Source organism: Oncorhynchus keta, chromosome 34 (genome assembly GCF_023373465.1).
Source record: "Oncorhynchus keta strain PuntledgeMale-10-30-2019 chromosome 34, Oket_V2, whole genome shotgun sequence".
NCBI lineage: Eukaryota > Metazoa > Chordata > Actinopteri > Salmoniformes > Salmonidae > Oncorhynchus > Oncorhynchus keta.
The window spans coordinates 73890362-73908064 of record NC_068454.1 but is presented as its reverse complement, the minus strand read 5'-3'; the positions used below and the strand labels follow the sequence as shown (position 1 = coordinate 73908064).

General features: G+C 45.2%; 1 protein-coding gene across 1 annotated transcript in view; it reads left to right on the top strand.

The window, feature by feature from the left end:
* Nucleotides 1–1547: 1547 nt before the first annotated feature.
* Nucleotides 1548–17703, top strand: part of LOC118367661 (transmembrane protein 145-like) — a 48258-nt gene continuing 32102 nt past the window's right edge. The window contains exons 1-2 of the mRNA XM_052494733.1: nucleotides 1548–1857; nucleotides 17229–17303. Coding sequence (XP_052350693.1) covers nucleotides 1753–1857; nucleotides 17229–17303 — 180 coding nt within the window. The 5' untranslated portion in view covers nucleotides 1548–1752. The remainder of the gene's footprint in view (nucleotides 1858–17228; nucleotides 17304–17703) is intronic.

Genomic DNA, 17703 nt, shown 5'->3' with positions numbered 1-17703 from the left:
CACCCCCAACATAGTGTTGCAGACTGCTCCATTGATAATGAATTACTTCTGATGGAACGGTACACACAACACACCGCAGCACCCCCAACATAGTGTTGCGGACTGCTCCATTGACAATGAATGACTTCTGACGGAACGCAAAGAGTTTGATGCATCTGGTGGACATGTGGCAATAGACCTATTTGTAGGAGGTATGCTAAATGTATGGATAGCACACAAGCTGTTATCCTCAAATATAAACTGTTGGGAATAAGGTTGTTTAGTGTCTGTTCTATATCTAGGAGATAAGAAGGCTCAGGAAATAGTTTTTTTGAACACATATTTAACCTCTTATTTTTGTTGGCTCAAAACTACCTCCATACTACCATTCATTTGTATAGGTTACCTTCAGACTAGTCCCTTGACATGGTTTGACAAACACCACTGTAGCGCAGATACGGAAGATTGAGATGTATAGCCCATGCAAAAAAAAATGTCTCTAGTTTAAATTGACCGATTTTGATTGGGATCTTTTTATTATGTTACTCAGATTGACACACTGGATTTAACTGCATTATGTGGATGTAAATTCACACAGTCTCTGAACAGTTGATGTTGAGATGTGTCTGTTACTTGAACTCTGTGAAGCATTTATTTGGGTTCAAATTTCTGAGGCTGGTAACTAATGAACTTCTACAGCAGAGGTAACACTGGGTCTTCCATTCCTGTGGCGGTTCTAATGAGAGCCAGCTTCATCATAGCGCTTGATGATTTTTGCGACTGTACTTGAAGAAACTTAAAAATGTCTTAATTGTCCATATTGACTGACCTTCATGTCTTAAAGTAATGATGGACTGTTGTTTACCTTTGTTTTTTTGAGCTGTCTGTTCTTGCCATAATATGGATTTAGCCCAATTTGGTAAAAGACCATTTCCATACTTCCCCTACCTTGTCACAACTCAACTGATTGGCTCAAACGCATTAAGAAGGAAATCAATTCCACAAATTAACTTTTAACAAGGTACACCTGTTAATTGAAATGCATTCCAGGTGACTACCTCATGAAGCTGGTTGAGAGAATGCAGAGTGTGCAAAGCTGTCATCAATGCAACATGGTGGCTATTTGAAGAAAATATATTGTGATTTGTTTAACACTGTTTAACACTTTTTTGGTTACTACATTACTCCATATGTGTAATTCCAGTCTTCACTATTATTATACAATGTAGAAAATAATAAAAATAAAGAAAAACCAGTCAAGACAAAATTACAAACAAACATAAATACTTCCATTAAACTTTTATCTGAACATGTGAAAATCATGTAGCCTATCCTTGGTGTAATGATTTACATTCATTTGTGTAGTTGTTTTAGAAGGTGTAGCCTATTAGTCTTGTTCGATTCTATAGGCCTAGGCTAAGAGTGAACAACAGGTCTATAATGTGAGTGAAAACCCACTCATCGAAAATGTTTGATCAAATAGGTAACAAATGAATTTAAACGTGAATGATTGATGTATGTCTCTTGAATGTGTCGCAATCTGAGAGCGAGAACGCGCATTCTGACTCTGTTTCCAGTGAGTGGGGAAGGAGTAGAGGCGATTATCCAAAGCGCGCTCGCACCTGAATTATTGGGGCCACATGCATCGGCAAAAGACGAGAACGCGCGCCTTGTGTCTTCTCTGCTTCGTTCTCGGATACTGTCGTTTCCTGCATTCCAGTTGATTGGGAAGGGGGCCGGGACGACCACTGAGTAGCGAAATTATAGGATAAGATGGAGGTTTGCGAGAGACTTTTGTGTCTGGCTGTGGTGTCCAGCGTTCTCTGCGTTGGCTCGGTTCTGGGGAAATACGTGAGAGGTATCGTCAACACCAAGGAGGTAAGGTGTTTGATACCTAATTTATCACTTGTGACAATGACACCATTATAAGACTCGGCAGCGCCTTCTCATGTAGCCTAAAGCCTTTCCGTGTTTATATTCTATTGTGAGTGTGACGCGCTCCGAAATTGCCTGATCATTTTTTATTCCAAATCAAGCAATTTCTCCAAGATGTTACAGGATGTCCATACTGCCTTCTATTTGTGCGCATCTCTATGCGTGTCAGAGTGAGCGTATTTCTATCTACATCGTTCTGGCTCTGTTTGTGGCTCTCACCAACCGGTAGAAGCAAGCTGTGGATGTTTACGACAATGTGCCTTGCAAATCCATCTAGCATTTATTTTTCTTTGTAATAGCGCCAAGCGTTGGTGATATCCTACACTGTAACCAAAATAACTCACATCCATAATTCGCATATAATAACGGTAACCCCGCCGTTACAGGTGTACGTCAGTTGTCGCTCACGTCACATATAGTTTATTATTGGTCCTCCTCATCTCACATCAGCCGTGCTCCAACACTTAACACTAGCCTATCAATATAAAACATTGTCTTTTGATATCAATCTGTTATGAATCTCAAAGATATTATTATCTGATTTCATGTATCTGTTGCTATTGATTCCTTCTGCGTTTAGTTGTTGTGCTCATATTGTCCCCATGCCCTGCTGTGAGTGACCGACCACATTATAGGTCGGGCCAGTGTAAAGTGCACCAGACAGATCTGTGCCAGCCGCGACTATCCCGTGCACTGAGCTCTCTCATAACTCTTCTCATCTCAGCTCTTTTAGTGTCCCACTTCTGCATAACAGTTTGATGATCAGGTGTGATATTCAACTCATGACATTCATGAGTCATAAAGTAGGCTAACACCTGTCCTACACAATATAATGAATTCCCTCTTCCCCCTTCCCTCTTCAGAAGGACCACAATGGAAATAAGTTTTTAAGCTTCATTGTGTTATCCTTGATGCTTTTCTTATTGTATGTGGAGGCGTCACCGGCTGGAGCTCCCTTATGTATTTCATGCAGTTCATGCAATATCATATGTAGAAACACTTAGGCTTCTTATCAGATCATGTGGCTTCCAATCAAGAGCTATTGAAAATTGACAAACTGTAATATAGTTAACTAGCTAAATACACTAGTGTATGATATCAGAAATGCTTATGAATAACATAATCCATATTAGATCCCCAGCTCATGTCAGACGTACTCTATACCCTCTTCTCTTACATGGTGTGTGTTAGTCTGAACCAGGGCTGTCTTCCCTCAAACACCATGTCACTGCTCTGAATGGACTGAAACAACACTCATCTGGACATGTTGATATAGTGTGTGTGTGTTGTCCAGTGGGATTGTTCAACACATCAGTCTTGTCTGCGGACTCCCACCCAAGGTCACACACACGCACATGGCCTCACTCCTCACATTAGAGTACAGTCGTGGCCAAAAGTTTTGAGAATGACACAAATATTAATTTTCACAAAATCTGCTGCCTCAGTTTGTATGATGGCAATTTGCATATACTCCAGAATGTTATGAAGAGTGATCAGATGAATTGCAATTAATTGCAAAGTCCCTCTTTGCCATGCAAATGAACTGAATCCCCCAAAAACATTTCCACTGCATTTCAGCCCTGCCACAAAAGGACCAGCTGACATCATGTCAGTGATTCTCTCGTTAACACAGGTGTGAGCGTTGACAAGGCTGGAGATCACTCTGTCATGCTGATTGAGTTCGAATAACAGACTGGAAGCTTCAAAAGGAGGGTGGTGCTTGGAATCATTGTTCCTCCTCTGTCAATCATGGTTACCTGCAAGGAAACGCGTGCCGTCGTCATTGCTTTGCACAAAAAGGGCTTCACAGGCAATGATATTGCTGCCAGTAAGATTGCACCTAAATCAACCATTTATCGGATCAGGAGAGCGGTTCAATTGTTGTGAAGAAGGCTTCAGGGCGCCCAAGAAAGTCCAGCAAGCGCCAGGACCGTCTCCTAAAGTTGATTCTGCTGCAGGATCGGGGCACCACCAGTACAGAGCTTGCTCAGGAATGGCATCAGGCAGGTGTGAGTGCATCTGCACACACAGTGGAGGATGGCCTGGTGTCAAGAAGGGCAGCAAAGAAGCCACTTCTCTCCAGGAAAAACATCAGGGACAGACTGATATTCTGCAAAAGTTACAGGGATTGGACTGCTGAGGACTGGTATAAAGTATTTTCTCTGATGAATCCCCTTTCCGATTGTTTGGGGCACCCGAAATAAAGCTTTGTCCGGAGAAGACAAGGTGAGCGCTACCATCAGTCCTGTGTCATGCCAACAGTAAAGCATCCTGAGACAATTCATGTCTGGGGTTGCTTCTCAGCCAAGGGAGTGGGCTCACTCACAGTTTTTCCTAAGAACACAGCCATGAATAAAGAATGGTACCAACACATCCTCCGAGAGCAACTTCTCCAAACCATCCAGGAAAAGTTTGGTGACAAACAATGCCTTTTCCAGCATGATGAAGCACTTTGCCATAAGGCAAAAGTGATAACTAAGTGGCTCGGGGAACAAAACATTGATATTTTGGGTCCTTGGCCAGGAAACTCCCCAGACTTTAATCCCATTGAGGACTTGTGGTCAATCCTCAAGAGGCGTATGGACAAACAAAAACCCACAAATTCTGACAAACTCCAAGCATTGATTATGCAAGACTGGGCTGCCATCAGTCAGGATGTGGCCCAGAAGTTAATTGACAGCATGCCAGGGCGGATTGCAGAGGTATTGAAAAAGAAGGGTCAACACTGCAAATATTGACTCTTTGCATCAACTTCATGTAATTGTCAATAAAAGCCTTTGACACTTATGAAATGCTTGTAATTATACTTCTGTATTCCAGAAGTATAATGTATAACATCTGACAAAAATATCTAAAGACACTGAAGCAGCAAACTTTGGAAATTAATATTTATGTCATTCTCAAAACATTTGGCCACGACTGTACAACATCAAATCAGCAGGCAAGGCATGTTCAGGTTCAGTGATGGTGGGGAGGATTATAGGTATGTTCAGGTTCAGTGATGGTGGGGAGGATTATAGGTATGTTCAGGTTCAGTGATGGTGGGGAGGATTATAGGTATGTTCAGGTTCAGTGATGGTGGGGAGGATTATAGGTATGTTCAGGTTCAGTGATGGTGGGGAGGATTATAGGTATGTTCAGGTTCAGTGATGGTGGGGAGGATTATAGGTATGTTCAGGTTCAGTGATGGTGGGGAGGATTATAGGTATGTTCAGGTTCAGTGATGGTGGGGGGGATTATAGGTATGATCAGGTTCAGTGATGGTGGGGAGGATTATAGGTATGTTCAGTGATGGTGGGGAGGATTATAGGTATGTTCAGGTTCAGTGATGGTGGGGAGGATTGTAGGTATGTTCAGGTTCAGTGATGGTGGGGAGGATTATAGGTATGTTCAGGTTCAGTGATGGTGGGGAGGATTATAGGTATGTTCAGGTTCAGTGATGGTGGGGAGGATTATAGGTATGTTCAGGTTCAGTGATGGTGGGGAGGATTATAGGTATGTTCAGGTTCAGTGATGGTGGGGAGGATTATAGATATGATCAGTGATGGTGGGGAGGATTATAGGTATGTTCAGGTTCAGTGATGGTGGGGAGGATTATAGGTATGTTCAGGTTCAGTGATGGTGGGGAGGATTATAGGTATGTTCAGGTTCAGTGATGGTGGGGAGGATTATAGGTATGTTCAGGTTCAGTGATGGTGGGGAGGATTATAGATATGATCAGTGATGGTGGGGAGGATTATAGGTATGTTCAGGTTCAGTGATGGTGGGGAGGATTATAGGTATGTTCAGGTTCAGTGATGGTGGGGAGGATTATAGGTATGTTCAGGTTCAGTGATGGTGGGGAGGATTATAGGTATGTTCAGGTTCAGTGATGGTGGGGAGGATTGTAGGTATGTTCAGGTTCAGTGATGGTGGGGAGGATTATAGGTATGTTCAGGTTCAGTGATGGTGGGGAGGATTATAGGTATGTTCAGGTTCAGTGATGGTGGGGAGGATTATAGGTATGTTCAGGTTCAGTGATGGTGGGGAGGATTATAGGTATGTTCAGGTTCAGTGATGGTGGGGAGGATTATAGATATGATCAGTGATGGTGGGGAGGATTATAGGTATGTTCAGGTTCAGTGATGGTGGGGAGGATTATAGGTATGTTCAGGTTCAGTGATGGTGGGGAGGATTATAGGTATGTTCAGTAATGGTGGGGAGGATTATAGGTATGTTCAGTGATGGTGGGGAGGATTATAGGTATGTTCAGGTTCAGTGATGGTGGGGAGGATTATAGGTATGTTCAGTGATGGTGGGGAGGATTATAGGTATGTTCAGGTTCAGTGATGGTGGGGAGGATTATAGGTATGTTCAGGTTCAGTGATGGTGGGGAGGATTATAGGTATGTTCAGGTTCAGTGATGGTGGGGAGGATTATAGGTATGTTCAGGTTCAGTGATGGTGGGGAGGATTATAGGTATGTTCAGGTTCAGTGATGGTGGGGAGGATTATAGGTATGTTCAGGTTCAGTGATGGTGGGGAGGATTATAGGTATGTTCAGGTTCAGTGATGGTGGGGGGGATTATAGGTATGTTCAGGTTCAGTGATGGTGGGGAGGATTATAGGTATGTTCAGGTTCAGTGATGGTGGGGGGGATTATAGGTATGTTCAGTGATGGTGGGGAGGATTATAGGTATGTTCAGTGATGGTGGGGAGGATTATAGGTTAGGTTTTTTAGTTTATTTATGTTTGTGTGTGATTGTGATTTCATGTGGCTGTGAGTATGTTGAGGCAAGTGAGTGTGTTTGTGTTGCACCATTGTGTAACCTTACTAATGAATCATTGAGAGGTCCAGGGGTGACTTGACTATAGTTGATTGGTAATTCATTGTTAATGAGGTTTAGCAAGCAAACTGGGTTCTGGAGAGAGAGGAAAGGACAGGGAGAGAGAGGTAAAGAGGAAGGGAGAGAGAGAGATCGAGGAAAGGAGGGACAGACAGAGGGGTAAGAGAGGGACAGAGAGAGAGGGAGTAGTAGTGACTGCTGTAGTGACCGGATACTGCATCGAGGCCTAGCACTTGATTAATGGGCTGTCTAACACACACACACACACACACACACACACACACACACACACACACACACACACACACACACACACACACACACACACACACACACACACACACACACTCGCACACTCGCATACACACACACTCGCACACTCACTCATATACACATGCACACACACTGGCTCAATGTCTCTGCGTCACAATGCAGTGGCCTTGGGGAAATGAGAGGACTAAGGGGGATTAAGGTTGACACCCCATCCACTGTTCCACTGCTCCTGTTCCCCTACTACTCTCCACTGACTGGGCCTAGTGCAGGACTACAGGTGCCTTCTGGGCTTACACTGAACTGCATGGATTGGGGCTAGACTGGACTGACCTGCTCAGAAACACTGTTAGGCTCTATTCCCTTACTGTTCCTTAAGCGCACCCCCTCCCCACCTGAGGATCTTTTTTCAGCCATATACAGTATTTCCTGTTTGAGGAGTGCAAAATCAATTTGTCACTTAAATATTGCTGCAGTGATTGCTTTAATTTGACTCTTTCATACTCTTGCTTGTGCCTGTCGTTTTTTCCCCATTAAAGTTACGACCGTGGAAATGACACCTCTAGCACTGAGATGCAGTGCCTTAGACCGCTGCGCCACTCGGGAGCCGAAGTGACAATAGTGGTAGGTGGATTGTTTGTCCACATCTGTAATAGGCTATAGCAGTGGTCCCAACTTTTTTGAGTCAAGATCACTTTGAGTCAAAATGCAAGCCGAGATATACTGTTCAAATAGTTTTTTTACGTTACTTAAAAAATGTAAGCCTATGCAACATTAACCTAATGAAACAATAGTGTAGTAATGAGATTTGAGCAGTAGGCTATAGGCCCAAAACACTATTACCGCATATTGGCTTTGCTTGAATTGCCTTGCCAATGCATTGTTGTTCTTCTCGGACCGTTTAAGACTGACTATAAGTAAGACTATATGATCACACTTTTTTTTACCGGGCTGATGGAGCCAGCATCTGATGGTCAGTCTCAGCAGAGGGTGAGGGCAGCAGACTGAGGATCTGCCTCTCAACGTCTCGCCGCTCTCCCTTTCCTCAGCTGACACTGACCCAAAAGGGACGCCGTCTTCCAGCTGATGATTTGATTTGATTTGATGACGAAACTCGAGTCACACCACATTATTTCTGCCTCATGCACAAATGTATTTTGTTATTTCTATGACCAAAGAACGAAGACCCAAGACACTAATAATAACAATGCAAGCCTATCGATACATTTTCCTACTCATTCATTGCAGTTGCAGTGCTGGTTGTATTGTGAGTGGCAGTAGGGAAAACACACATTTTATGGTAGTGTTAATAATAGTGTTGAATAGAAAGTGTTGACAGTTCTAAGTAAAAACATAAACATGAACTCACTCATCAAAACAGCAGCTCTTTGCTGTATAATATTCGTTGACAGTCTCTTTCTGGTCATGCTTTTAAAGTTTATAAATCTCACAGTATCAACTTTGCTGTAGCTTTCTTTTACGCCTGCTACATTACTGCAGACACAGTCATCTGAGCCATCTGATTGGCCAGTTGTAGGCCTATAGTGCACTTGATTTGCTACCCCTGGGCCCGCCAGGGAGGCAGAGTTTATACCTTCAGACGTGAAATGGTTCAAAATGTGAACACGTCGCCTACTCGGTGCGCAGGGCAGCTGATTCAGGTGCCCCCACCACCAACAGAGCGAGACATTTACAAAAATATTTGGTGTTCGACTAATCATGCCTTGGAGATGGAACAGATTTTTAGTTATTGGACATTAGAGAAATCCATATGCATTGGGTGCTTAACCCATTAGGGCGTCACCCACACAACCGGCGTCACCCACACAACCGGCGTCACCCACACAACCGGCGTCACCCACACAACCGGCGTCACCCACACAACCGGCGTCACCCACACAACCGGCGTCACCCACACAACCGGCGTCACCCACACAACCGGCGTCACCAATAAACAAGGGATATTGGCCAAATGAGCCACTTTCCTTGTGTGTAGATGTCTAGCATTACAAAGCTTTATAGCTTAATGTTTTATTGGTTTTTACTTTCCTTAAATAATAATTGTCCACCTCATGGTTCAGCTGTCAGAGATTTGAGTACTAAATGCATCTGGGCATTGCATGCTTAGGCCTATAGACTTATATATTAAGCGGTGTCAGAGGAAAGCCCATAAAATTGTCAGACATTGACGCCCCTCCCCCCTCTCTCTTGTACACTGCTCCTACTTCCTGTTTGTTTATTATCTATGCATAGTCACTTCGCCCCCACCTACATGTACAGGTTACCTCAACTAGCCTGTACCCCTGCACACTGACTCGGTACCGGTGCCCCCTGTATTTAGCCTCCTTATTTTTATTGTGATACTTTTTATTATGACTTTTTATTGTAGTCTACTTGGTAAATATTTTCTTCTTGAACTGCACTGTTGGTTAAGGGCTTGTAAGTAAGCATTTCACGGTAAGTTCTTCTTCTTCTTCTTCTTCTTCTTCTTCTTCTTCTTCTTCTTCTTCTTCTTCTTCTTCTTCTTCTTCTTCTTCTTCTTCTTCTTCTTCTTCTTCTTCTTCTTCTTCTTCTTCTTCTTCTTCTTCTTCTTCTTCTTCTTCTTCTTCTTCTTCTTCTTCTTCTTCTTCTTCTTCTTCTTCTTCTTCTTCTTCTTCTTCTTCTTCTTCTTCTTCTGAGAGAGAGAGAGAGAGAGAGAGAGAGAGAGAGAGAGAGAGAGAGAGAGAGAGAGAGAGAGAGAGAGAGAGAGAGAGAGAGAGAGAGAGAGAGAGAGAGAGAGAGAGAGAGAGAGAGAGAGAGAGAGAGAGGTACAGAAGGAGTCTACTTTGTTCGTTTTTTTATCCTAATATTTTTTATAAAGATAACCGTCATATTGTAAGGTTATGGGAGTAACTCTGGTAGGCCTAAAATATTTTTCCTCAAGTGAAACTGTTGGTGTCGGTGCGCACTCCCTTAATATCATAGGCCTGCAGTTTAATATGCTAATAGCCACATCAAACCTTCACACAAGTTTCTAAACTTTATTTGGGTAACATCAAAAGAAAGTAGATTTTTAAAATAGGAGCAGGATATTATATTGTGGCAAACAAAGAAAAGGGCTCCGAATGAAACAAAACCCTTACGAACTGGTCTGAACCATCACGGCTTTTAATACATTTTATTGGCCTAAAGCCAGCAATTACCAGCTAACCGAAACATATGCCCCAGATAAGCCCAGTTATTCAGGAAACTTTAATGCGTGCTCTGCCTCCTCTCCAATCCGAGCGGCTATTCCTCACTCACCTAGAATCTAACACTCCAATACAGACGCTGAATTGACATGGGTACTGTGTGTATATATATATATACTTTTTACTGACAAATAAAATCAATCAATCCAATCAAGAGATATCTGTTACAAAACACCAAAAAGTTTTGATGACAATCAGAGATTGTCAAGCCAAATCTTCAATACTGGGCAAGCCTACAAGGTAAGGAGGGATGTGTTTTCTGTTTGTTGAGATTGACATAATCTATGCATTCTGGTGTTGAAAACGCAAACCATGATATTGAAGTGCCCGAAGTCGGCATGCTTTATTTATTGGTTGTGTTGAAACCTGTTGATGGAAAATGAATTGCATATATTTTATATAATTATAAATATGGAATCAAAATGTTAAATCTAATTCCCCCCCGAGCTGATCATTGTCTTTGCCCAGCTCTGATCGTAGTGTAATGAAACCGCCAGGGAGAGTGAGCTCTTCTGTGGTGGTTAGCAAACCGTCAACCTTCTGGCCCGTAGCCCTACCTGGTTCCGAATGTGCCTCAAAATAAGTTGTTAGCAATGTTTATAAACACAGGTTCACTACAGTTAATGTTATTTGTGGGTGTAAACAAATATTTGTCAAATTGGGGAGGGGGGTGCATTTTTTTTACACCGTGTGTTGGACTTTTGAATCCGAGGGTATCCTGCTATTAGCATTGTTTTTTAGTTAAGCAACGTGACAACAGTAATTAATGAGGCTGTCTAGACAGCACAGGTGACTGCAGGTAAGGTAGACAGAGCAGGTGACTGCAGGTAGGGTAGACAGAACAGGTTACGTAGACATGGCAGGTGACTGCAGGTAGGGTAGACGGAGCATGTAGGGTAGACATGGCAGGTGACTGCAGGTAGGGTAGACAGAGCAGGTAGGGTAGACAGAGCAGGTGACTGCAGGTAGGGTAGTCAGAGCAGGTGACTGCAGGTAGGGTAGACAGAGAAGGTAGGGTAGACAGAGCAGGTGACTGCAGGTAGGGTAGACAGAGCAGGTAGGGTAGACATGGCAGGTGACTGCAGGTAGGGTAGACAGAGCAGGTAGGGTAGACAGAGCAGGTGACTGCAGGTAGGGTAGACAGAGCAGGTAGGGTAGACATGGCAGGTGACTGCAGGTAGGGTAGACAGAGCAGGTAGGGTAGACAGAGCAGGTGACTGCAGGTAGGGTAGTCAGAGCAGGTGACTGCAGGTAGGGTAGACAGAGAAGGTAGGGTAGACAGAGAAGGTGACTGCAGGTAGGGTAGTCAGAGCAGGTGACTCCAGGTAGGGTAGACAGAGAAGGTAGGGTAGTCAGAGCAGGTGACTGCAGGTAGGGTAGACAGAGAAGGTAGGGTAGACAGAGAAGGTGACTGCAGGTAGGGTAGACATGGCAGGTGACTGCAGGTAGGGTAGACAGAGCATGTAGGGTAGACATGGCAGGTGACTGCAGGTAGGGTAGACAGAGCAGGTGACTGCAGGTAGGGTAGTCAGAGCAGGTGACTGCAGGTAGGGTAGACAGAGAAGGTAGGGTAGACTTGGCAGGTGACTGCAGGTAGGGTAGACAGAGCAGGTGACTGCAGGTAGGGTAGACAGAGCAGGTAGGGTAGACATGGCAGGTGACTGCAGGTAGGGTAGACAGAGAAGGTAGGGTAGACAGAGCAGCAGGTGACTGCAGGTGACTGCAGGTAGGGTAGACAGAGCATGTAGGGTAGACATGGCAGGTGACTGCAGGTAGGGTAGACAGAGCATGTAGGGTAGACGGAGCAGGTGACTGCAGGTAGGGTAGACAGAGCAGGTAGGGTAGTCAGAGAAGGTGACTGCAGGTAGGGTAGACAGCATGTAGGGTAGACGGAGCAGGTGACTGCAGGTAGGGTAGTCAGAGCAGGTGACTGCAGGTAGGGTAGACAGAGCATGTAGGGTAGACGGAGCAGGTGACTGCAGGTAGGGTAGACAGAGCAGGTAGGGTAGACATGGCAGGTGACTGCAGGTAGGGTAGACAGAGCAGGTAGGGTAGACAGAGCAGGTGACTGCAGGTAGGGTAGACAGAGCAGGTAGGGTAGACATGGCAGCTGACTGCAGGTAGGGAAGGCAGAGCAGGTAGGGTAGACATAGCAGGTGACTGGAGGTAGGGTAGACAGAGCAGGTCGGGTAGACAGAGCAGGTGACTGCAGGTAGTGTAGACAGAGCAGGTGACTGCAGGTAGGGTAGACAGAGCAGGTGACTGCAGGTAGGGTAGACAGAGCAGGTAGGTTATACAGAGCAGGTGACTGCAGGTAGGGTAGACAGAGCAGGTAGGGTAGACATGTAGGTGACTGCAGGTAGGGTAGACAGAGCAGGTAGGGTAGACATGTAGGTGACTGCAGGTAGGGTAGACAGAGCAGGTGACTGCAGGTAGGGTAGACAGAGCAGGTGACTGCAGGTAGGGTAGACAGAGCAGGTAGGTTATACAGAGCAGGTGACTGCAGGTAGGGTAGACAGAGCAGGTAGGGTAGACATGTAGGTGACTGCAGGTAGGGTAGACAGAGCAGGTGACTGCAGGTAGGGTAGACAGAGCAGGTAGGGTAGACAGAGCAGGTGACTGCAGGTAGGGTAGACAGAGCAGGTAGGGTAGACAACGCAGGTGGGGTAGTCAGAGCAGGTGACTGCAGGTAGGGTAGGCAGAGCAGGTGACTGCAGGTAGGGTAGACCGAGCAGGTAGGGTAGACAGAGCACAGGTGACTGCAGGTAGGGTAGACAGAGCAGGTGACTGCAGGTAGGGTAGACAAAGCAGGTAGGGTATACAGAGCAGGTGAATGCAGGTAGGGTAAACAGAGCAGGTAGGGTAGACAGAGCAGGTGACTGCAGGTAGGGTAGACAGAGCAGGTGACTGCAGGTAGGGTAGACAGAACAGGTTAATACAGATAGGGTAGACAGAGCAGGTAGGGAAGACAGAGCAGGTTAATACAGGTAGAGTAGACAGAGCAGGTAGGGTAGACAGAGCAGGTAGGGAAGACAGAGCAGGTGACTGTAGGTAGGGTAGACAGAGAAGGTAGGGTAGACAGAACAGGTTAATACAGGTAGGGTAGACAGAACAGGTTAATACAGGTAGGGTAGACAGAGTAGGTAGGGTAGACAGAGCAGGCGGTGTAGACAGAGCAGGTAGGGTAGACAGAACAGGTAGGGTAGACAGAACTGGTTAATACAGGTAGGGTAGACAGAGCATGTAGGGTAGACAGAGGAGGTAGGGTAGACAGAACAGGTAGGGTAGACAGAACAGGTTAATAAAGGTAGGGTAGGTAGGGTAGACAGAACAGGTAGGGTAGACAGAGAAGGTAGGGTAGACAGAACAGACAGCCAGATAGAGAAGAGGTAGTAGATACAGAAAGACAGCCAGATAGAGAAGAGGTCGTAGATACAGAAAGACAGCCAGATAGAGAAGAGGTCGTAGATACAGAAGTACAGAAAGACAGCCAGCTAGAGAAGAGGTCGTAGATACAGAAGGACAGAAAGACAGCCAGCTAGAGAAGAGGTCGTAGATACAGAAGGACAGAAAGACAGCCAGATAGAGAAGAGGTCGTAGATACAGAAAGACAGCCAGATAGAGAAGAGGTCGTAGATACAGAAGGACAGCCAGATAGAGAAGAGGTGTAGATACAGAAGGAGAGAAAGACAGCCAGATATAGAAGAGGTCGTAGATACAGAAGGACAGAAAGACAGCCAGATAGAGAAGAGTTTGTAGATACAGAAGGACAGCCAGATAGAGAAGAGGTCGTAGATACAGAAAGACAGCCAGATAGAGAAGAGGTCGTAGATACAGAAAGACAGCCAGATAGAGAAGAGGTCGTAGATACAGAAGTACAGAAAGACAGCCAGCTAGAGAAGAGGTCGTAGATACAGAAGGACAGAAAGACAGCCAGATAGAGAAGAGGTCGTAGATACAGAAAGACAGCCAGATAGAGAAGAGGTCGTAGATACAGAAGGACAGCCAGATAGAGAAGAGGTGTAGATACAGAAGGACAGAAAGACAGCCAGATAGAGAAGTGGTCGTAGATACAGAAGGACAGAAAGACAGCCAGATAGAGAAGTGGTCGTAGATACAGAAGGACAGCCAGATAGAGAAGTGGTCGTAGATACAGAAGGACAGAAAGACAGCTAGAGCGAGAGAGATGGTCAATACAAATGGAAAGACGTTTACCTGTTTGGCCTGGAGGGTTTAAAATTAGATTAATATGTCTGTGCAACACAGATTAATTTACAGGGGTGTGTGTGTGTGTGTGTGTGTGTGTGTGTGTGTGTGTGTGTGTGTGTGTGTGTGTGTGTGTGTGTGTGTGTGTGTGTGTGTGTGTGTGTGTGTGTGTGTGTGTGTGTGTGTGTGTGTGTGTGTGTGTGTGTGTGTGTGTGTGTGTGTGCGTGCGTGCGTGCGTATGCGTGCGTGCGTGCGTGCGTGCGTGCGTGCGTGCGTGCGTGCGTGCGTGCGTGCGTGCGTGCGTGCGTGCGTGCGTGCGTGCGTGCGTGCGTGCGTGCGTGCGTGCGTGCGTGCGTGCGTGCGTGTGCGTGCGTGCGTGCGTGCGTGCGTGCGTGCGTGCGTGCGTGCGTGCGTGCGTGCGTGCGTGCGTGCGTGCGTGCGTGCGTGCGTGCGTGCGTGCGTGCGTGCGTGCGTGCGTGCGTGCGTGCGTGCGTGCGTGCGTGCGTGCGTGCGTGCGTGCGTGCGTGCGTGCGTGCGTGCGTGCGTGCGTGCGTGCGTGCGTGCGTGCGAAAGAGAGAAGGAAGTAGAAGGGAGTGTGTATTTCTGAGAGAGTGCGGTGACTTTCATGGTTTCTATGGCAGCTGCAAACTCGGGCAGCATGTGGCAGTTGCTATGACAATAATGGGGGAAATGGAGGTTTGGTGTGTGTGTGTCTGAGCCTAACAAGGGGGTCTTTCACAGTCCTTGGGCAGTCATATGATATACCCCAGGCACAGCCCCCAGTTCCACCACCTCTCCTCCTTTCTGACTGCTCTGTAGTCATGGACACACCTTTAGCCTAGGGCAATACAATCTAGGACAATAAAATACATTGAAGTGCAGTATGTAGTACTGCAGGTCTGGAAGTTAGGCCTCTTGATATACAGTACCAGTCAAGTTTGGGCACACCTACTCATTCAAGGGTTTTTCTCTATTTTGACTATTTTCTACATTGTAGAATAATAGTGAAGACATCAGAACTATGAAATAACACAACATATAGTTTATTGAGATTCTTCAAAGTAGCCACCCTTGGCCTTGATGACAGCTTTGCACATTTTTGATATTCTCTCAACCAGCTTCATGAGGTAGTCACCTGGAATGCATTTCAAATAACATGTGTGCCTTGTTAAAAGTTAATTTGTGGATTTTCTTTCCTTCTTAATGCTTTTGAGCCAATCAGTTGTGCTGTGACAAGGTAGGGATGGTATACAGAAGATGGCCCTATTTGGTAAAATACCAAGTCAATATTATGGAAAGAACAACTCAAATAAGCGAAGAGAAACAATAGTTCATCATTACTTTTAAGACATGAAGGTCAGTCAATTTAAAGAAGTTTCTTCAAGTGCAGTCGCAAAAGCTATTAAGGCTATGATGAAACTGGCTCTCATGAGGCCCCCTACCGGAATGGAAGACCCAGAGTTGCCTTTACTGCAGAGGATAAGTTAATTAGAGTTAACTGCACCTCATATTGCAACCCAAATAAATGCTTCACAGAGTTCAAGTAACAGACACATCTGAACATCAACTGTTCAGAGGAGACTGTGTGAATCAGGCCTTCATAGTCGAATTGCTGCAAAGAAACCACAACTTAAGGACACCAATAAGAAGACGAGACTTACTTGGGCCAAGAAACACAAGCAATGGACATCAGACTGGTGGAAATCTGTCCTTTGGTCTGATGAGTTCAAATTTGAGATTTTTGGTTCCAACCGCCGTGACTTTGTGAGACACAGAATAGGTGAACAGATGATCTCTGCATGTGTGGTTCCCACCGTGAAGCATGGAGGAGGAGATGTGGGTGTGTTTTGTTGGTGACACTGTCAGTGATTTATTTAGAATTCAAGTCACACTTAACCAGCATGGCTACCACAGCATTCTGCAGCCATCCCATCTGGTTTGAGCTTAGTGGGACTTACATTTGTTTTTCAACAGGACAATGACCCAAAACACACTTCCTGGCTGTGAAAGGGCTAATTGACCAAGCAGGAGAGTGATGGAGTGCTGCATCAGATCACCCGACCTCAACCTAATTGAGATGGTTTGGGATGAGTTGCACCGCAGAGTGAAGGAAAAGCAGCCAACAAGTGCTCAGCATATGTGGGAACTCCTTCAAGACAGTTGGAAAAGCATTCTTCATGAAGCTGCTTGAGAGAATGCCAAGAGTGTGCAAATCTGTCATCAAGGCAAAGGGTGGCTACTTTAAACAATAAAACATATATAAAATATATTTTGATTTGTTTAACACTGTTTGGGTTACTACATGATTCCACATGTGTTTTTTTCATAGTTTTGATGTCTTCACTATTATTCTACAATGTAGAAAATTGTAAAAATAAAGAAAAACCCTTGAATGAGTAGTTGTTTCCAAACTTTTGACTGGTTCTGTATGTCTGAGTGTGTTAACTGTTAACTACAGATGGCTTACTCTCTGACATATGGCTACGGATTTTCTGTGTTGTTTAAAATGATCAATTCTATACAGACAGTGAATGTGTCTGTCAGCCTACATCTGCAGGACAGCCCATTGACTGATACCCTGCTGCAGTGCCTTATGGAAGGACAGTGAAGCACTGTATACCATCAGCACTATATCTTGACATGATGCTGGTTGAGTATTACAGCCAGGTTTTCCTGCTCTCTTCCCCCCATCTCACCTTCATCTCCCCCTCTCCTCTCCCAATTTTCTACCCTATGCCCCTCTCTCCCTCCTCGCCCCGTCTCTGGTTCCCCACTCTAAACAGGACTGGTTGTTCCTCACTCGCTTCTGTTTTCTCACTGATTTTGGACGTCTGGACTTCCGGTTCCGCTACCAAAAGGTGAGGTTATAGGTCAACTGATCTCCTATCTATCATTCTCTTTTCTTATTTGGTTTCATCAGTATTGTTGAACCTCTCTCTCTTAGTGAGTTTCTCTCTCTCTCTCTCTCTCTGTTCCAATGTACCCTATTCTTTTCTTCCCTTCATCATCTTTCCTCTATGTCCATTTCTCTCATCTCTCTCCTCACTGATTAATTTTCTCTCCCTCTCGCTCCTCACTCTTTCTGTCTTTGGTAGTTGTATCTACCCTTGTCTGTTCCTGTTATATTCTCCATACATTTACCCTGTCCTCTCCTCTCTATCCTCTCCTCTTTTGTTATTTCTGTCCACCTTTCTGTGTTCCTCCGGTTGCTGTTAGTGGTCTACAGACTTTGAGGCAGTCTGGTATTAATCTTAGGCC